General features: G+C 42.4%; 3 protein-coding genes and 1 long non-coding RNA gene across 4 annotated transcripts in view; 2 read left to right on the forward strand and 2 right to left on the reverse strand.

Annotated features, from left to right (window-relative positions):
- RMDN3 (regulator of microtubule dynamics 3) overlaps nucleotides 1-21,130 on the reverse strand; it is a 276,642-nt gene that overhangs the window by 50,782 nt on the left and 204,730 nt on the right. The window lies entirely within an intron of this gene.
- Nucleotides 545-20,999, reverse strand: DNAJC17 (DnaJ heat shock protein family (Hsp40) member C17). The gene is made up of 11 exons (XM_082240905.1): nucleotides 20,781-20,999; nucleotides 18,698-18,767; nucleotides 17,693-17,751; nucleotides 16,210-16,297; nucleotides 15,518-15,600; nucleotides 14,921-15,017; nucleotides 13,967-14,016; nucleotides 13,395-13,472; nucleotides 12,556-12,636; nucleotides 11,410-11,532; nucleotides 545-744 (listed from the first exon to the last, which is right to left on the reverse strand). The coding sequence occupies exons 1-11, from the start codon at nucleotides 20,856-20,858 to the stop codon at nucleotides 622-624; spliced, it is 930 nt and encodes a 309-aa protein (XP_082097031.1). The 5' UTR covers nucleotides 20,859-20,999; the 3' UTR covers nucleotides 545-621.
- LOC309542474 (uncharacterized protein C15orf62, mitochondrial) lies at nucleotides 1,659-5,190 on the forward strand. Its single transcript, XM_082241290.1, has 2 exons — nucleotides 1,659-2,479; nucleotides 3,947-5,190. Exon 2 carries the CDS (start codon nucleotides 4,072-4,074, stop codon nucleotides 4,612-4,614), a length of 543 nt encoding a protein of 180 aa, XP_082097416.1. The 5' UTR covers nucleotides 1,659-2,479; nucleotides 3,947-4,071; the 3' UTR covers nucleotides 4,615-5,190.
- Nucleotides 5,943-7,894, forward strand: LOC309542733. Its single transcript, XR_014224391.1, has 2 exons — nucleotides 5,943-6,737; nucleotides 7,068-7,894. It is a non-coding gene; the product is annotated as an uncharacterized lncRNA (long non-coding RNA).

The following is a 21,130-nucleotide window of genomic DNA, read 5'->3' on the forward strand; positions in this document are numbered from 1 at the left end:
CATGTTTCCCCTGTTAATGAGAGCAGTGAGAAAAGACCAAAAACAGCACCAATACCTGCCATGATGATTGCTGCAGATTTGAGGGTGCATCCAGTGTACTTCAGAACCCTTAAAAAAAAAAAAACCTTCCATGTGGAAACAGAAGTAGTAGGTTTCTCAAAGGTCCATTGCACGACAACCTTCTGGTGAATTCTTCTCTTCTCAACTAATAAATGCAACTGATGTGTCTATTCATCACATCACCATTTCAGTGTCTTTGAAACTCCCTTTAACACACAATTTTTTTAACACAGAAGTTGCTGGAGATACCTTGTAAACATGGCAATCATTTATATAACTTGTGGAGTTGCCAACAGCAGGAACCATTTTCTGGCAGTTTCCATAAGATTAAAACTAGCCCATGGTCTGTCAATGGGAGGAGAAACTTGACTTGGTAGCTTTGACAGTGTGGGCACCCGATATCTAAGCAGAAGCAGAGCCACACACCACCAGATTTATACCCTTATTGAGGATGATCAGTTTATTTTTCAAAGAAAACCACGGCTGTTTTTAAAAAGGATATTTATTGACTTAATTTAAGTATAAGCAAACACACAAGATAATGCTATTTTTCTCCTTGTACTATGTGGAAGGTTCTTCCTCATCTTCCTGTTTCATCTGCTCAATCAGCTTCTGTCTTTCAGCGGCTTGGCGCATCCGCATCATCACGAGGCTTTCGTAATCCCGCTCCGAGACAACTGAACCCTAAAGAAAATGGGATGGCAGGAAAAGTAAGGTGGAATCCCTGCTAGTTCTTTCAGAAGTCCTAAAATAAACACCAGCACAATGGCACAAGAAAGGAGGTCTTCTGGTGCAGAGTACCTTACAGACATTACGAGCTAGTGTTTATTGGCGATAAAGATTGTCCGAAGTGGGGATAACTCTAATGTAGCCACTCCAAGCAAAATGTCATGCCAGAATAAGTAAGCTCCTCCACTCTCAACTATTACAGTTGTGGCAGTTCTCATTACTACAGGTAGTTGTAGCCTAGCTCACAGGGTGGTTGTAAAGGTAAAATGGGTGTGCAAGGGGACACAGACCCAAGCTAGCTCCTTACTGAAAAAGTGAAACAGAAATGTAATAAATGATAAATAAATTTCCTTTTGCTACAATATAACAGGAAGTACTAAAGCAGCATCATAAATGTTCTAGGATCAAAATACTGTCTACTGCCTTAATTTTACAGGAACATAATATCACTTTAATTAAGAATAGGCAAAGCACTGCAAATACTCTTTTGAGGAGGGTTCCAGAATCTTAACTAGTGATTTCTTCCTCAGATTCCAAGAAGAGAACAATACAAATCCCCAAATCTAAAATTGTTGAAAACGAAACATCTTACATTGAGGGGATTCCCCTGGCCTAATATCCTGTAAAACCAGTGGAACCATTATCCTAGAAATTGTGTGTCATTTTATTTCTCAGCACTCTATTAAACAGATTCTATACTTAAACATTTAGTGTTGTTGAGTCTCAAGAGGACTTATAGGTGGCATGGCTCTTTAATAGTAATCAACACCTTTTCATTTTCAGGTTGGAGCTATCCAATTCATAAAGCAGAGTAAAAATAGCCATTTTTGTACATTCCTGATTAGTCAGGCCTTTTAAAAAAATTGTGACTTAATTGCTTATGTAACATATAATGGTGTGATAATACAATATAAAGAATCATAGAAGCATAGAACTGTAGACTTGGAAGAGACCCCGAGGGACATCTAGTCCAACCCCCTACAATGCAGGAATCACTAAAGCATCCATGGTAGATGACCATCCAACCTCTGCTTAAAAATCTGCTGGACTGGATCAGACCAAGGTTTTTCTGGTTCAGCATCCTGTCTCCAGGAGTGACCACCAGTCAGGTGTCCCTGGACAGCTGCAAGCATAGCGTGATTATTTGCTTCTGTCTCTCCACCACGCCTGATAGTCAGAATCTTACTGCCTCTGACCATGAAGGTGCCATTTGGGGGCGGGGAGAGATCCCATCTCCAACCCTAAGTAGAAATGCACGGGTCCCTTGAACTTGCAATTCAGAACTGGGTCTTACTGTATTTCCTTGTCCTCCCCCTCCTCCAGCAGCTACACTGAAAGTTGTTCAAGTAGTATTCCATAGAAGCCCTGTATTCTCTTGAAGCTTTGTATGTGTGGGCTGACACTTCACAGGTTTACACACCTACTTCCTGCAATCTCTGCAATTAACTAATAGTGTAAATCCCAGTTTCTGATGTAACTGAGTCAGCAAGGGCTTGGCACAGAACACGCACAAAGGAATTGCCACCAGCAAAACACATGAGTGGCTGAGTGAGAAGGGCAAGGAGTAACACCGAAGGAATGGTGTTCTAAAGGTAGAGCTGAGAAGATACAGTGGACTTTTAAACATGGACACAGGTATACTGTGCCCTGGGCTGGAAGGACTTCCTTCAAAATTCCCCTCTGTCTCACAGTAAGTAGCGACTCTACATTTCATTTTCTTCAATGTTAAGATCTGCAACTACTTAAGCTCTAGAAATCCTTCATGAATATAGTTTTGCTAATTCTCGGCTCTGCCAATCCAGTAATGAGAGACTGATAATGACTTTTCTGTCATGTAACATTCAACAATTCCACCATATGGATGCTGCTTTGTGCTCTAGAATCTGGGTAAATTTGTTGAGATGATGATATGCATATACAGCCCTTTATTTGGCAGCCCCATAATTCCTTTGTGTGGTAAGGATTTAAAGTGGGCTAAAAGGGGCAAGTGGAGTTTGGTGACCTTGAGGTGGCAGATGAAGTCAGTACGTCCTGACACATTACTGCTTTCAGTCTGCATTAGATAGTACCTCATTTTGCCTAACAACTGAGGAAGGAAATGAGGAAGGGAAAGTAGCAGATCAAGTGAAACAAAGGCAGGGTAGGTCAGAAAAGACTCTTGGAAATAATTTGGTCTTAAAGAGAGTTCTAGAGAAAGAAAGGAAAGTAGCCTGATAAATGGAAAATGGGAAGACCATCGCAGGGAGAAGGAAGAAAAAAAAAAAGGAGTGAGATTTGGATTTGTACAAAAAGCTGTGGAAAATTGTGTTAATGGGGGTGACAGATAAGGAGGCATAGGAATGAATACCAGAGAGGTGTTCTAAGGGACCACTGGATAAGAAGGTGATTTGAAGCAGGGAGGCAGGGAAGAAGGCTGATGATGATGATGGAGATAGGTCAGTAACTCTCTCTCAAATAGTACTATACTGGTTGCCACTGTCCTGAATAAAGGCTACTGCAGAAGCGTGGCAGAGTCAAGCAGCAGAGGAATAAGAAGGGTCAAGCCCCATCCTGTACACTGCAATAACTCATCTGCTGCATCTCAGCCAGCTGGGATGACAGAACCTCAACTACAAATGCTTTAAAACACAACTATTTACACACTAAGAGTTATGATTGGCTTCCAAATTCACAATACTTGAAGTGTTTTGTGTATGTCTACTTAACATTTGGACTTTGACAGCAAATGCTACATGCGTTCACCATTTTCTTTGAAATATAGTGGTACCTCGGGTTACATACACCTCAGGTTACATATGCTTCAGGTTACAGACTCCACTAACCCAGAAATAGTACCTCGGGTTAATAACTTTGTTTCAGGATGAGAACACAAATCCTGCTCCAACAGTGTGGCAGCAGCAGGAGGCCCCATTAGCTAAAGTGGTGCTTCAGGTTAAGAAAAGTCTCAGGTTAAGAACGGACCTCCAGAACGAATTAAGTACTTAACCCGAGGTACCACTGTACTGATAACTTGGACAGTTCTACAGTTCTAATACGGTCATGAAAGTCAAGTTGGTAGAACTCTTTCCCAATGATTTCTTTAGTGGAAGTGAGGGTTAACAGTCAAGTATTGCCTTCTCTGGGAAGCCAGCTTGTTAGGTTTTCTTTTTTCTTCCAGAAATTAGAAGAAAGAAGCTCCCCACTGACTCAGAAAGCCTCAATTAAGCTCAACACGGAGGCCTCTGGCCTCCTTCATCACCACACAGTTGGGAGCCACCAGCCTTTTTTATTGCTGCCCTCACCATGGACACTTGGCGGAGAGGATCCATCAGATCCTCTGGTTTCTTCAAGCGCCTCTCATTCAGGAGGCATAAAAAGCTGGGCAATCAAGTCACGATCTGGAATCATAACAGCCAAACAATAGACACCAGTGGACAACAGTACAACAAAAGGGAGCTCCCAAGAGACTTGACGGGAAAGTCGGACTATTTATCGTGTCAGAGCGAGCAAAACCTACTCAGCAAGCCACTGCCACCTCCCAAACCACCTCGGCTATATCTGGACAGTGCCAGCTGCCCCAATATAATAAACCACACTGATTCTCCCTCTACAGACATTTCTTTCCCAAGCACTTCACGTCATTTCCACAAGGCCACTCAAACACAGCCAGACCTATTTTATAGGAACCAAGCCACAAACTGGTGGCTCTCTGAAACCACCTCCTGCTACAGAAATCCTATTCGTGATCCATTAGACCCCTTTTTTTCTTTCACATTGGATTTGGGGCCCTCACTCCTTGATGATGTTTTGCAGACACTCAGAAACCAGAATTTACTGTCAGATTAGCTAGACTTGCAAATAAAAGCAGAGGAATTAATTACACCGAACCACTGGCTCATCTTCACTGCCTATACGCAACTGATGCTGCTTTTTGTTTTTCTCAATGAACTGAGAACAGCAGAGACCAGCTAGCAGCTGAACACAGTATCTACTTGGAATTTACTAGGATTACTATATTTCCATTCATCACACATTCCCAAGAACTCCTACTGAGAGTACTTCATTATGACAAGATGCTTCCTACATTTGGACCGTATCAGAGATTCTACAACTAATATGCGTCTGGAAAAGGGTGGGTGGTTGTAACATGAAGGAACTATAAGGAATTCATGGATGTAGAAGAGCCTTGAACTATACATGACTGAAGTTCATCCTCCTTTATGCTGGTGCATATTTTCCTCATTAATGGGTATATTTAAGCTATTAGAAAGCCAGACTATTGGAAAGCAATTGTTTTTCTTTCTATTTGTCACAGGGGAAAGGAAGTGTATAACTATTGCTTCCACAATAAGCTATGAATAATCCATTGTAAAATGTGAAAGAGAATATATATTTTAGACCTTATTAAAAGTATTTCCTGTACTTCATTTGTGTCTCCTTTAATTTCCATTGGCAAGCACTCATGTAACAGTGTGACTGGGGAAAACCCTGTTACATCAAACTCTAGAAAGAGCAGGAAAGGGGCCACTGAAAGGAGAACCAAACAGCTACTGCTCTCCTAAGCATATCCAAACCACCTAAGACCCCCTTGTAAGAAATATCATGTCCCAAGGCTTGTTTATGAAATCATGTGGCTCCAGGGCCATGTCAAAATAATTTATTGAGTTACTGCCCTGAATAAGCACTTAAAATGTGTAGATGGATTCACAGTCATACTCCCTTGCTTGCTATTGCAGGTCAGTCTCAGGACCAAAATGCAAGTGTTATTTTTGTGTGTTCTTATTTTTATTATGCATTTAGTCTTTTTTATATTGTAAATTTACGGGACGCGGGTGGCGCTGTGGGTAAAAGCCTCAGCGCCTAGGGCTTGCCGATCGAAAGGTCGGCGGTTCAAATCCCCGCGGTGGGGTGCGCTCCCGCTGCTCGGTCCCAGCGCCTGCCAACCTAGCAGTTCGAAAGCACCCCTGGGTGCAAGTAGATAAATAGGTACCGCTTACCAGCGGGAAGGTAAACGGCATTCCGTGTGCTGCGCTGGCTCGCCAGATGCAGCTTTGTCACGCTGGCCACGTGACCCGGAAGTGTCTCCGGACAGCGCTGGCCCCCGGCCAATAGAGTGAGATGGGCGCACAAACCCCAGAGTCTGTCAAGACTGGCCCGTTCGGGCAGGGGTACCTTTACCTTTTTATATTGTAAATTTATGTTGCGAACCATCCTGAGATCTATGGATGAAGGGTGGTATACAAACCATCAACAACAATTCCATGTTTAAACAAGAATACAAAACCTCACAGCTTTTATTTCAGAGAGAAAACAACCACCTCACATAGCTTTCCTGTGGAAAACTGCCACATCACTGGCTGCTATTTACCTCCAAAGGTGCAATTTACTATCTGTACTGCAGATTGGAACCATATGGCTGCTGCTGCTTCAATATAAAAACAGTCAGGCTGTGCATATTTGTTTGTAAAGCATGACTAACATCACATGTAGTTTTGCCCTCTGTAAAAATAACACTTGAATTGAATTATGAACTCCACCCGTTTTTGCATACTTGCCATAATGACTGTGCCATCAAGATAAAGCTTCAGCATGCCAAGAGTTCCTCAGTAACCAGGGACTCTTACCCTTGTTTCTGCTTCTGGCTTCACATTATAAACAAGTCAAGAGTCAGAACTGAGCTTAGAGTGATTTCTCAGGTTAACAGGATGGCCTTGTGAGAAACGCACAACATGCTATACTCTAAGCAGGGGCGGGGAACCTCTGACCCACGGTCCTCATTAGGGCCAACGCAAGTCCCAGTTTGGCCCGTGAGACAGTTTTTCCCAAACCACGCCAATCTGCTGCCATAGGTGACATCAGGTGTGGGGCAGGTGGAGATGTGGCTGCTACTGCACAACTAGGAGTCTGAAAGTACACTCCCAGTTGTGTGCTGTCACTAATCCAATTGGCTGACTGGCAGCGAGAGCACAGTGGTGCCTCGCAAGACGAAAATAATCCGTTCCGCGAGTCTCTTCGTCTAGCGGTTTTTTCGTCTTGCGAAGCAACCCTATTAGCGTCTTAGCGGATTAGCGTTATTAGCGGCTATTAAAGGCTTAGCGGATTAGCGGCTAAAAGGCTATTAGCGGCTTAGCAATAGGGGGAAAAGGGGGGGGAATCGGAACATTCGCAAGACGTTTTCGTCTTGCGAAGCAAGCCCATAGGGAAATTCGTCTTGCGAAGCAGCTCAAAAACGGAAAACCCTTTCGTCTAGCGGGTTTTCCGTCTTGCAAGGCATTCGTCTTGCGGGGCACCACTGTAAGTCTATTCATTGACAGGGGGTGACTTCAAGCTTGTTTTTCCTTTTCTAGCAGGGAACATGTCACTCAATGTCAGATTGACAGGTGGGTAGGGCCCTGACCACCTGTCAAAGTGGCCTACCAGGGTTAGCAGAACCCAGGATCTGGCCCGCTGAATGGATCTAGTTCCCACCCCTGCTCTACAGCAATGTATATTGGCATAACTTTTCAGCTAGCATGCCAGACAATTCCCACTCCAGCACAAAAAGTGATGCTTACTCAGATGCTTAAAAAGTTGAGGTAATTTTAATGTTTTAGTATTTTAACTTTTGTATGTTTTAAAGTATGGCTGTGGATTTTTCTTGATTCTGTTGTTTTATCTTTTTGTAAACAGCTTTGAGATTTATTTATTTATTTTTACAATCATGCAGTGTAGAAATGTTATGAAATAAATGAATAGCAGATTTGTTCTGGTGCAAGTGCCAAGCTAGTGTCTCTGCTGCAAAAAATTATCTGCTTTTGAACCATCTTTGCAGATAACAGATAATTTTTCTAACAAAAAAATACATTAAGTATGCAACATCACATAACTCAAGGAGCAAGCCAACAAACAGGTTAATGCCGCAAGAGGTTTCCTTTTAGAAGCATGATGACAGCACAGACAAAACAAGCACTGTGTGGGTATACAGTCTACATGCTTAATGGATTTTACAATATTTCAGGAGGAGGGCACCTAAGTTAAGTATTTATTGGAAGGCTAGTAAACATGAACAGGATAGTAAAAAGAGCCTTGGGGCAGACAGAAGTCAAGAGATAAGCGCTGAAGTAAATTAGTCATTAAAATTCAATAACTTTTTTTTAAGTATGTAAATACAGACAGAATTGGAAGAGGATCCCAAAATATAAAGAGGCATTAACACAAAAGATGTCACTTAAAATTGGGAAGAGAAAGAAAAGAGCAAGTTACAAGCATTCATATTCAAGTACTGCCAAACAAAATAAGTTGTGGGAAGTTTCTGTAGAAAGGATGTAAGGAATCAGTGATGTCACCTCAGGAGTAATTATACAAAAAGAGGAAGGAAGGTGATCACCGCAGGCATGGCACAAGCAACAGGAAAAAGTTTGCATATCAAAGTGAAGTTTACTGGAACTTCACTTGTCAAAGGCTAAGGATGCAAAATATAAGTAAACTTTTCACAGGTTTAATATTTTTGTGTAATTGTAAAAATTCTAAAAGCAATTTTAAAGTCTCCTGATTAAGAATATTACCATATTTTGTGTTGTGATGTATGGATGTTTATTTCATTTAGGTAATTTACACAGGTTGCAGGATTCAGCTTTTTCTGTACTGAATTTAGCTTACAGAACAGAAGTTTACTATCTTTTCAAGTAAAAAATCAGTATCCACCTACTGCATTTTTTTAATAATAAAAAAACCATTTGGATCAAACGCAATCCTGCTATTTTAGGCAACCATCCCAGTTCTTATGAAAACTGATTAATAAAAACTAGCAGGTCAGTTAGCTTAGGTGGAAACTATTACTTCGGGGGGGGGGGAGTGCTGGAGTTTATCTCCAACCTGAAAGGCATACCAGTTGTATCCCTTCTAGCTGGAAACCCACTGAAAAACCAGTACTGAATCCAGGAATTACATGAATTGCAATTACCGTATTTTTTGCCCCATAGGACGCACCGGGCAATAGGACACACCTAGTTTTTTTTGGGGGGGGGAAATAAAGAAAATTCCCCCCCCCAGGTGCGGGGCTGGGGCAGGGGAAGCCCGAGCTTCCCCCAACCCCAGAACAGGCTGTTATCCACAAGCCGTGGGAGAGCTGTGCAAAGTCGCGCAGCTCTCCCATGGCTAGCAGAGCGCTGTGCGAAGCCTGAAGCTTGGGACATGCTGAGCTCAGCGCGCCCCAAGCTTCTGGGTGCCAGCAAGCTCTCTGTTAGCCATGGGAGAGCCACGCGACTCTCCCACGGCTAGCGGATAGCTTCCTGAAGCCTGGAGAGAGCAAGAGGGGTGGGTGCGCACCCACCCCCCTCGCTCTCCAGGCTTCAGCGAAAGCCTGCATTCGCCCCATAGGACGCACACACATTTCCCCTTCATTTTTGGAGGGGGAAAAGTGCCTCCTATAGGGCAAAAAATACGGTACATCCCACTGAAAGGTGCTGCTTGCTAAGGTATCATCTAAGAAAGAGTTCAGAATAGCACAATCCCAATGTCTGCACTCCAGCAAGCAGCTGGAATGCCTCTGTATCAGAGCATCTAGCACTTCCGCAGAGCTATGAACTCAGTCACAGCTCCCAGCTTGGGTTCATACACATTAATCCTGTGCAGCAGGCAGAATATATGGGCTCCCAGTAAGAAACATATGGAACGGAAACAAGCCAAGATAAACTCACGTCATAAGCCAGAGGCTTCATAAGAAGCAATAAGCTAACTTGAAAACCTACAAGAGCTTCTGTTTGGAGACAACTGTTGCTCTTCAGTCCTGAGAAAACATCTTTTATAGGCATTGTTTGTGATAAGAATGTAAGAGTCTGATGGATCAGGCTAGTGACCAATCTAGTCCAGCATCCTGTTTTCACAATGGCCAACCCACAAGCAGGACCCAACCACAACAGCACTCTCCCCTCCTGTGGTTTCCTGCAACTGGTATTGAAAAGCATTACTGCCTCTGGCTGGGGAGGCAGGGCATAGCTATCATGCCCAGTAGCTTCGCCTATATTGCGCAAGGGAGAAAAACATCTCTTGGCCCCAAACAACCTGAAAGTACTGCTGGATTCCACCTAGTTCAGCACAACCAGTCACAACATTTGTTCCCTACTGCACTCCAGGCAAGACTATGTGTGGCCATAAACACACAGCCCTGTGGAGTCGGGCAGGAAAGTCACTCTTTGAAAAGAGCTGAAAGTGCTCCCTAGATGGAGCCATCCAGGCTCAAACAAAACCTCAGGGAGGCTGAGAGGCAGTTTCTCAGGAACTACTACTTGGAATTAAACACAAAGTAACCGGCTAGCAAAACAAAGGAAGACGCAAATAACAGCCTCACCTGAGAAACTACCAGAATACCTGCTCATTAAGTAGACAGCTGCTACCTTTCCACCCACACACTATTGAAAAAGCTATTCAAGCCATGTGCACAGAGAAAAGGAGGACAGACTTTGGCCCAGAATTCTCTTTTCTTTTGCTTTTAAAGAATATCTGCATGTGCAGAATGAATAGCTGGGCATTCCCATCTCACATATCTATAATAGATACAGTCCAAATCAAGATAATAAAGTGGTATTTACATGTTCCCACTTCCCTCCATCACCCATTTATCTAGTCTGTTTTGTCCTTAACACATGAAGACTTATTTCATTTATGACTAACAATAGGTGCTCTGATTCAAGACACAACAAGCTATAAATGAAAAAGTAAAAACAAATGAAGCTTCAAATATTAAATGGAAGCTCAGATGATCTTGCACTCTACGACGCCAATTCCCCTGCCTTCAACAGAGCAGGGGAAGTTCTAGAAACATTAGAACAGTCTTTATAAATGTAATATTGAAATGGTGCAATAAAGCAAATCCACATTTGGGGATGTGAGGAACATATAGCTTAGATCTGCTTTCAAACAGATCACAGGGGTTTATTTTACCTAGCAGATTTGCAGACAGTGCATCACGTTTGTAGGCCTCTTTCCAATGATGGGACTTTTTCAACAAACAGAAGAGAACATATACTCTAAAGCAGGGGTGGGGAACTGGATCTGTCCCCACATCCCCTCCCCACAAAATTGACAGGTGGGTGGCAAATACGCAGTGCACAAAGCGGTGATGACCTGCTTACTTCCTGGTCTTGCAAAGTGCTCTGCACAGGGCTTTGCAAGACCTGACCATCAGCTGATGCTGGGCTGGAGGTTTCCCACCACTGCTCTAAAACCATGAGTTTCATCAGTAAAACAAGCCTTTCCTTTTGTGGGAGAATTATCTGCCCCAATCTAGTTTCTCAGAAGAGATCGCTTCCCAAGGCTCATCTTTCATCAACTGTGCATGTACTTCTTCAGCCCAACCCTAAACAAAGCAAACATCACACAGGATCCTCTCTATTACTCCATTTAGCAATAGCCCAATTAGTGCTGCAGCAGATCATATCTATACAAGCTCAACATCAAGCCAGATTTATACCTGCTTTCATTAGAACAAGTTCATAAATGAAAAACTTTAAATGGCTTACAGTTGCTCAGTGAATGCTTCCCAAGGCAAAAGTACAAAGATGAACAGAATATTTTTGCTAGTGCCCATACTAGGTGTATGCAGAGTTCAAACAGATTTTAAGAATCACCAAATGCAAAAGTAGCAGCTTGTATTGGTCCTACCTTGGATATCTGTGGCAGGCTGGTGCCATCAGCAAACACAGGATTGCTCTGTGGTTGGCCCTCTAGCCAGGAGATTTTTAGAGGATTGCTTATCAGGCCAACTTCATTCTTCGCTGCCATCTCCTAATGAATAAAAACAGCCTCTTCATTTCATGCTTCCCATACTAAGCCCAGAATAACAGAATAGCCACAGGTCAATTGATTAAACAATTATGCTAGATCAGCATTCTCCAACCTGGTGCCCTCCAGGTGTTTTGGACTATAATCCCCATTATCCCCAACCACTGATTATGCTGGGCTGATGGAAGTTGGAGTCCAAAACATCTCCAGGGCATCAGGTTGGGGAAGGTTGTGCTAGTTGGAGCTGAAAACCCCTCCAAGCTTGTATATGAGCCCCTCCCAGTCCCTGATTAGCCCATCCCATTTTCATCAGTAGGCTTGTGTGCGCACATTAATGTGAGAGAGTGCATGCCAGTGCCACATGGATGCACCATGTGATAGGGGAGAGCTTGTGAGAAAAGTAAAACAAATCCAGCTTGCTTAAAGCAAACCACACTAAATGTACTGTATGGAAGGGTGAAAAGTAAAATAGTCAGATAATCTAATGGGAGGAAAATTCCTTCCTAACTTCATTAAGGTTTTCTTCTGCATCTAAGGCTCATCATAATATGGAGAGAAGCATCCTAGTAACAATAACAAAATCAGATGTGGCGTTTTAGGGTTTGCTGGTAACTATCTTGATAGTGGTATTTGCATACTGATGGGAGAAGGTTTTTCCATGATAATTTTGTTACTCAGGGGCTAGTTTTGTTACTCAGAGTGGGTGTTTAAAGTATCAAGAAACTCTTCACATAAATTACTTATCTATATAGAAATATTTAAGTATGGTTTCCTAAACTGCAATAAATGCTTTCCCTTTGTTTTGGTGAAGTTTCTCAGAGCCTCCCACCCCTCTATAAACACCCACCCGTTGCTGAAAGATGGGGAACTGGCCCTGCTTTCTGCGCCAGTCGTAAGGGTTGGGTGGGGGAAGCCCAGTTGATGTAGAAGAGTCATAGAAAGACTTCTAATGATACCTTCTTCCATAAAGGCCAATATATACCACCATAAAGGTGCACTGAGAAATTCCCAAGTCAAAAAACTTACAGCAGCTTTCACCGTGGCAAATTCCACAACTGCACTCCCAGTCTTCTTGCTAGAGATTAGCAAATTCAGAACCTCACCATACTGCCAGAATCAATAAGAAATGTAAAGTCAGACATAGGTCTAGGGGAGAAACCGTATGTTCTAAAATGTGATATATGACAGCTCTTGCCAAAGTCTCCATAAATAACAAATGGAAAAAGGACTGAAGTGGGATGAGATACAATGCTGGTGAAGAGTACATTTTGTGCTGAGATATACTATGCATAATCATGTCAAAATGCTAGTTAAAGAGTTTTTAGAGATATTACAATAGCAGTCATTGATTTGAGGCCAAGGTCATCATAACAAGCTTGAAATGCAACACAGCCATAAGTCAGTTCACAGATCACACTCTCACAGCAAAACCCCATAGAACATCATCATCATGTGATGTAATGAATGAGGTTATTGTTCCAGCCTAGTTCTGAATTCATTGTTCACCAAAGAGAGAAAGAGAGAGAGAGAGAGAGAGAGAGAGAGAGAAAGCCCAAGCTAGTCAAATCTGCCTAGCAGTTACTGAAGTACAAATAGGGATGAAGTAAAGATCACACGTTAAACCACACCATCAAATTATTTATGAGTCATACCACAGGGATATATTGGTTGTATTAAATATTAGCTGACAAGTTAATAAATTCCTTATGGTGTCCTCCTGTACCAACAAAAAGGAATGGAATGATTTATAATTACCATGGGAGGGCCTCATTAGTTTATGAAGATATCAACTTTCTTTGCTTATTCTTACAGTTTGCTAGGCAAAACCAACCAACCAAGGTGAAAGGAGCATTTTGGAACAGGACCTTTTGTAGGATTTGCAGAAGAACTTCTTTTGAGTAGCCTCCTTTAGTTTCATCTTCTTTCTTGCATTTCCAGCGTAGCTGATGAGGAAAAGTTAGAAATTAATTTCACACTGTTCAGTGTACTGGATACAATATATAGCAGAATCTAGCACTTGGTTTTACATCTGTGATGCTATAGAGGCAATAGATTCAGATGTTAAAATTTGTAGACATACTAAAAGGAATGGCTACACTGCACAGGGACAGATATACATAGTCCTAGGCACAGGGAAAAGTTCACATTTAGAAGATCTTAAAATTACTACATACACCAAGCAGCATCTGGCAACCTGTCAGTATCCCAAGTCACAGAGACTTAACTTCTAATTACCTTCATCCTAGTGCCTAGATTCTAGATTAAAGTGCAAGGAACACATTAAGATGAAGTAAGTGACAATTCCAGTAAGCAGCGAGGATGCCAGAGACAGTCCAGCATTCTGTGTGGCCAGAGGCGATCCATGTGGCTTCTACTGATGGAATGATAAGTTAGTTGCTCATCTCTCTTCATAGCTCAATTTTTGGGAATGTCTTACTTTGAGCTTGGGTGTTCCTTTGCCCTCCTCTCCATACCCATCATGTTTGCCTCAAAGAAGAAAAAGAAAAAGAAAATGAAAACTACACTGACATTTAATGATTGAAAATACTCAAGAAAGTCTATGTTCTACATATCCTTAGCTTGATTTAAACTCCACCACAGGGGGTTGGGGTGTAGGTTGGCAATTATCCTGATAACTATGCAAGTTAAAAGGGGGTTCTATTTTGACTCTTGTTACTGCCAGAAGTAGGGCTCCAATGACAGTGAGAAAATTTCACTCAGCCAGGAAGCTCACTGGGTGACCTTGGACCAGCCACCATCTCTTAGCCTAACCTACCTCACCTCACAGGGTTGTTGTGAGAATGAAGTGGGGGGACGGGGACATCACACCATGTACAACAACTTCAGATTATTGGAAGATAAAGGTGGTATATAAATGTAGTAAATAAAATTTGGGGTGGGAGGATAAAAATAGCACTGAATGTTCATAAGCCAATCTCACATGCCAACTGGTACTGAAAAATCTATAACAAATATTGCAAAGTTCTTTGCAAACATTCATTAAAATAATCGTCAATACCCTCCTCATTTCCACACACATCTGCCTGGGGTGAAAAAGGAAACAAGTGGCACAGCTTAGAAGAGATCAGAGCTATAATCCTGGGAGATGGTCCCCCTGAACTCAATTTACTTCTTAGTAGACATGAATAGGAGTGTGCTGTACATCTCCCAATTTAACTCTTCTTGTTTGGCCCTTCTACTTAATAAAAGAATATTCTGCCACTAGGCTCCACAACAAGAGATGCAGCAAAGAAAAGGCTATTTTTCTACAGGCATGTACTCCTTAACAACAAAAGCAAACTGGCTTTGAGCACCCTTGGGCGTGTTCTGAAGAGAACCGTGGCAAGACAACTTTGTGGCAGGCAGAGGCTCTGACCTTGCCTGGCCTTACCTCGCACTCGCTGTTCTTTCTCAAGTCGTATTTGTTCCTGGATAAGTTTTTGTTGTTCCTTCAGCTGGCAGGATCCCTCCTCACGTAACCGTAGGATCTGGGGAAAGAGGCAGAAGGCAAAAAAATGGTGGCCATGTTGCCAAGAAAAGTGGCTGTTACAAAACAATCTACTCTTTAACTTGTAGGTATGAAGAAAGTGTCACAAGGAATAGACCAGCAGTCTCCTGTCTAGCAACAACAGCCAAATTGAAAAGTGTTTTTTTTAAGGGAAGAATAGATACACAGGAAGCAGCCTTATATAAAGTTAGACTCTCTCTCTCTACAGGTTTTTTTTAGAAAGGAGTCTTACTTGGAGATGCCAAGGATCAATACCTAGGATCTTTTGCATGTGAAGCACACTATGCCCCTCAAGTTTATAATCCCTTTATGCCATGTTTTCACACAGCCTGAACCTCAATGTTGCTACTCCTATAGGCTGCCAGCATAATTTATCTTTCAATACCATTAACTTTCTGCTCTTTATAATGGCTGTGCACATAAAGGATCCCATCCTCATTTCTGATATAAAATAACATTTTGTTTGGTTGCTACCCTTACCTCTTGCTCTAATGTTCTAGTTATCTGGATCTCTTCCTCCTTGCTAACCTGGGACTGGGCTTCTTTTTCCCGGGCTTCAAGATCTATAGCAAAAGAAGAAGTCCACAAGTTGGGGAGCCAGTGTGGTGTAGTGGTTAAGAGCGGTAGTCATGTAATCTGGGTAACCGGGTTCGCGTCTCCGCTCCTCCACATGCAGCTGCTGGGTGACCTTGGGCCAGTCACACTTCTGTGAAGTCTCTCAGCCCCACTCACCTCACAGAGTGTTTGTTGTGGGGGAGGAAGGGAAAGGAGATTGTTAGCCGCTTTGAGACTCCTGAAGGGGAGTGAAAGGCGGGATATCAAATCCAAACTCTTTTTCTTCTTCTTCTTAATCTCCGGGTCGTGGGTTCAAACCCCACGTTGAGCAAAAGATTACTGCATTGCAGGAGGTTGAACTAGATGGCCCTTGTGGTCCCTTCCAACTCTACAGTTCTATGATTCCAAGATAGGACAAACCCAAACAGATTGGTTTTTCCTGAGATTCATTTCTAACAGAATGAATCACTGCTCACAGTACAGTATATTTAAGAGCACCTACTGATACCACCTCAAATTTTAATGAAAACAAACGAATTGCAGACATAAACAAATGGTAAGGATCCTGCAACCTGGCATTTGCTCCATATGCAAAAGAATATTCTAGATTTACATACCAAGTTTGACTTTTTTCCTCCTTTCATCAAGTTTCTGAGTCCTTTCTGCTGCCTGTTTCTTTGCTTTCCTCACTTTATCATATGCTGCCTGCAGTAGTGATAGGACAAGAAAAAATAATAAATCAAAACAAAATGAAAGTTTCAATCACATATCTAGAAATATTAAAATTAAAACAAAACAAAGATCTGCAAGTGTCATGGACATTCAGATTGTGTTTAACAAGGATAAAAATTTTAATAATTCGAGACTTCTCAGTAACTAACATTAGTAATGTCCACAAACGGAGGAAAGAAAGATGGACCAGAATATGTAAAATCAAGAAAGATACAAATGTTTGAAAGTATTCTGAAGTATACATATTACTTATAATGTCTGTATTAGATCACTAGCCCAGTTTAATGCTAGCACTGCAGGGGCAGCATGGTCTGAAACATACTGACAACAGGTGTTGACAACAGGTATAGTTTTGCTTGCAGCTTTTAACAGGGATCCAAATAATGGGCAAGAACAATGGAATTGCAAGAGCTCTACCTGCTTTCATGTCACAGCAGTTCAAAATACAGGAAAAAACCAATGAAAAAAGCAGTTACTTTTTTCAGTAATAAGATCTGTTGCAGCAAACGAGTTTAAAACTGTGCATATAGTTCTCCCTCTATCTCTCTCACATTTTTTTAAAATTCCATCTTATTTCTTCATATGAAGTATTATATACTCAGATAAGTGGAACCCAGCTCATTTTAGAACCCAAATACTTGATCATAATGCCAAAAATCGCTTCCATCCCAAGCTATCAGTGATCAGTTTGAAATGAAGGATTCATATCGAGCCTCCAAGGCAAGAATAAATTAGTTTTAACCTTCCCCAAGATCAACAAACACATTTACACTACGATGTGCCACAGGGCACTATATTGTTCCCAATGATATTCAACATCTATATGAAGCCACTGGAAGCAGTCATTTGGAGTTTTGGAGCAAGGTGTTGCCCTGATGAAACTCAACTTTATTTCTCCATTACAACTGAGTGTGGAGCAAGATGCAAGATGCAGTGGTGGCCTGGATCAGAGTCAATAAACTGAGCTTGAATCCTGGAAAGACGGAGGTCTTGTGACTGGGTAGCTCCTGTTTCTGGGAGATAGGCCACTTGTCTGTTCTGGATTGGGTAGCACTTCTCCAGAAGGAGCAGGTGTGCAGTCTGGGAGTATATCAAATGACCTCTGATGATTATAGAGTTCTCCCTCCATGCAAGTATGACCCTGCCTCAGCCACTCACGGTTTAGAATAGGAGTCTATTGCTGAGAGAAGTAGGGAATTTCTGTACATAAGATATCCAGAGATATGTAAGGGAACAGTCAGAAACAACTTGTTGGCTTGTACTGGCCTGAAATAAGTTTCTGACTGCACTTTTCTTTTCCAAGTATTCATGTCTAACAGCAGAGCCAGAAAATGCTTGGAGTTCTAACAGAGCATTAAAATAACTCACCCTTGCTGCTGCATCTGTTAAAACTGCCAAAGCTTGAGACAACTGATGGAAGAGCTCAGCTAGGAAACAGAAAGTGAAAAAATGAAACAGCAATAAGAGAATGCATACAATTCCTAGATATAGAACTGAGTAAATGATTGTCTGAAATTTGTCTGAGTAAATCATTTCAGAGAACACAACAAAGCTTCTTCCAATATTTGAAAGTCAATCCTCACCATAACTTCAGAACTTCAGTTTGCTCCATCTAAAATACAGTTCGTCCCTTATGCAAGGATCAGATATTATTCTTAATATCTTATTTCTAAACTTACATGTGATGCCTAGTAACTTGTATTTAGAGGACACAACCTTGGACAGTGTGAAAGCAGAACTCAGCCATCATGTATGAAAATACATTTTATTTTGTTTGTCCTGAATCTCAAACAATTAGCCCCTTCTGAATACAAAATATTGCCGGGTCATCATTTAATTGAATATATTTATATCCCCCAGATAAGCTTATGAACATTGTAAGGCAGCTTGCAGCAATAAATATAACATATTGAGCAATTACAGAATTAACAGAAGTCAGTAAATTAAACATCTAGAATAGCAGCAGCTGAAAGATGAAGCCCACATAAAACCATCAACAAAAGCGTAGAAGAACAATAAAAATCCCAAATCTGCTTAAGACTCAAACAATGGGGATCCATTCGCAATTTCTGAGGGAGCCTCAAATATCGGGGGGTACCACAAAAAAGCTCTGTCTGTGGTACCTGCCAATCCTATGGTTTTAGCAGGCCTAAAAACTGCAGCATTTGACAACCAATGGACATGGTACACAATAGGCTTCATGTGATTAAAGGGTCACATAAATAATCAAGCCTAGATACTGATATCCAGAGCATTCCACCTATTACCAATAAAACACACCAGTGTAATTCTGGATAAATCTAGCCACTTCTAGTGATCACACAGGGAAAACAGTCAATAAAAGCTAAGAGTGTCTATGAATACTTTCCATACCTGCTTTGGGGTTGTCTGGATTTTTATCTGGATGGCAGGACAAGGCCTTCTGTCTGTAGGCTTTCTTAATCTGTAAATGACAGAGCAAAAACAATGCAATGAACAGTGTGATTAGCAGATTAAGGCAGTATTCAGTTATGTAGAAGATAGGGCAACAGGCAACTCAAAGTAAATAGGAAAAGTTTAAAAATAAGCTCATTCTTTTAAGAGGTTTGTTTTGCTGCCAGAGGTTATCTGCCCAAATGCAGGCCTACCTTATACCAAGCCACCCTGGTATAACACTGCTGTAGATATGACAAACACACCTGCTGCCTAATGCATCCTCAATGCTTGGACTGCAGTTGCTCAGGTAAATAAAAATATTTTATTTGACAAAGTAACTGTTTCGCTGATTCCATCCAATGACAACAACCTGGCCTGATAGGAACTGAACATGTGCTGACACTTGGCCAGAAGCTACAAAATACTACATGAGTTCCATGTTGGCCAGCCCCGATTGTTCTTGCTGTTTCTGCCTGTGAATCAAAAGTGCGCTCCAGAAGCCTCAACCCATCCTTGCAAATGCACATTTGATGGGTTGTTCAGTAGTGCTGGAAAAACTGTATTACTGATCTTCTCAGTAAGGCACCTCTGAGTTCTCTGGCCCATTGAAAATCCGTGTGAGACTGTTAAGACACTGAATCTTTCTTCTGTTCAGGTTGCTGGATGTTGTTAGCATCTTTCCAGCAGTACAATTCTGTCACAACAGAGATACTATGAAGTATAGATCACATGCATTCATTTTAACATTAATACTCCTTATCAGAAACATTTTCATATGCAAAGCAGTCTCTTATTATTCTAAGATAACTACCTTAAAAAGTTCTGTCAATATACAGGTACAGACTAAAAACGTCTGGTATTTAGGCACCACCTAGTGGACCAAATGAGTACTAAAAAGACAATTGAAGCTATTGATCCTTAAAGCAAAATATTAACACAATAATATATAACAACACTATTTGACTACTCAAAGTGCTTAAAACCCATTATTGCAGAAACTGTTACAAACATGCTTTCAAGCAGCTTCTAAAATGCTTGCCTGTAACAAGGAAATATCACCTCTAGGAAGGAAAACATGTTTAAATTTGGCTTTTTAAAAAACGCCTCAAATGGGGGTGAGGGGATCAGGATAACAAATAAAAATAAGTCTTCTAGTAACTTTTGAGGAACACACTTGCAAGGTTTCCACAATGTTTGCCCACACAAATTGAGATGGCATTATTATCAATTTATGCCAGATGGAGAGGCTGAAAGAATTGTGGCCAGGACTGGATGCAAACCAAGGACTTCCTAGTTCACAGTTCACCTCCCCCATCATTATACTCACCACCTCAAGCATCCAAAGCAAACCCAAGGGGCCATCTCAAATCACAGTTCATTCATGCAGTCCAGTACCACACACTTGCAAAGCCTATCATAAGCAGATTCCCACGAGAGGTGGTGGACTGTCCTTCCTCAGAGGTTTTTAAGCTGAGGCTCGATGGCCACCTGTCATGGATGATCCAGGTGAGACTCCTGCATTGCATGGGGGGGGGGGTTTGGACTAGATGACTCTCGGGGGTCCCTTCCAACTCTACCATTCTCTGAGAGAGGGCTCGGTTGGCAGAGCACGAGACTTTAATTCCACGGTCGTTGGACAAAAGACTCCTGCACTGCAGGTTTGAACTAGATGACCGTCGTGGTTCCTCCTATAATGACTATGAAAAAACAGTAGTATGCTCGCATTTGAAGAATGCGCGCAGGGCTGCACCCCGGCGCATCTCAGGTTTACCGGGGCACCCAGAAGGGGGACCCATCGAGTGCAGTGCCAAGTGGCCCCTAGTAAAGTGTGTACAGTATAGCATCAATACTTTAGGCTATGGGCCCTTGAACTCAGCAGCTCGAGGGCCCTGAGGTCTTGTCCCGTAAGGAGCGGCAGGGACAGAGCCCCCTGCTGTAATCCTGGCCCTCGGGGGCCTGCGAGGGTCCGGCTGGGCCCTCAGAGATCTCCAGCGGCCGCCACCGCCGCCTCTCCCTCCCCTCAGCCCGAGGCCTTGCCGACCTCTTTATCCGACGCCTTCTCGCCAACTCCCAGCAGCGCGTACAAGTCCAACTCCAGCAGCTCCTTATCCACCGCCATTTCTCTTCCCGCTCCGACCCGCTTCTCTACAGAGCCAAAGCGGCTGTTACTCCCTCGACTTGCCCGACCGAGCTCGCCTTTCCTCAGCTAGGCTACCCTCGCCCGCTGCCCCAACAGCGACTCGCGCTGCCCTGAGGCTGCTGGGAAACGTAGTCTTTGCCTCCTCAGCAGTTCCCCTTCCCGGGTGTGGCCAGAACTACGATTCCCGTCATTCCTCGGACCTAGAAAGGCTGGAGCTCCCAGGAGACACCGCGCAAGGGAAAGTGGGGGCG

Source organism: Podarcis vaucheri (genome assembly GCF_965113315.1).
Source record: "Podarcis vaucheri genome assembly, chromosome: 1".
NCBI lineage: Eukaryota > Metazoa > Chordata > Lepidosauria > Squamata > Lacertidae > Podarcis > Podarcis vaucheri.

Coding starts and splice junctions, on each gene's coding strand:
- LOC309542474 (XM_082241290.1), top strand. CDS start 4,072: ATGGACACTTGGCGGAGAGGATCCATCAGATCCTCTGGTTTCTTCAAG.
- DNAJC17 (XM_082240905.1), bottom strand. CDS start 20,858: ATGGCGGTGGATAAGGAGCTGCTGGAGTTGGACTTGTACGCGCTGCTG. Junction 17,752..18,697: donor TCCAGACAACCCCAAAGCAG/GTATGGAAAGTA, acceptor TCTGTTTCCTAG/CTGAGCTCTTCCATCAGTTG. Junction 15,601..16,209: donor GAGGAAAAAAGTCAAACTTG/GTATGTAAATCT, acceptor CTTTTGCTATAG/ATCTTGAAGCCCGGGAAAAA.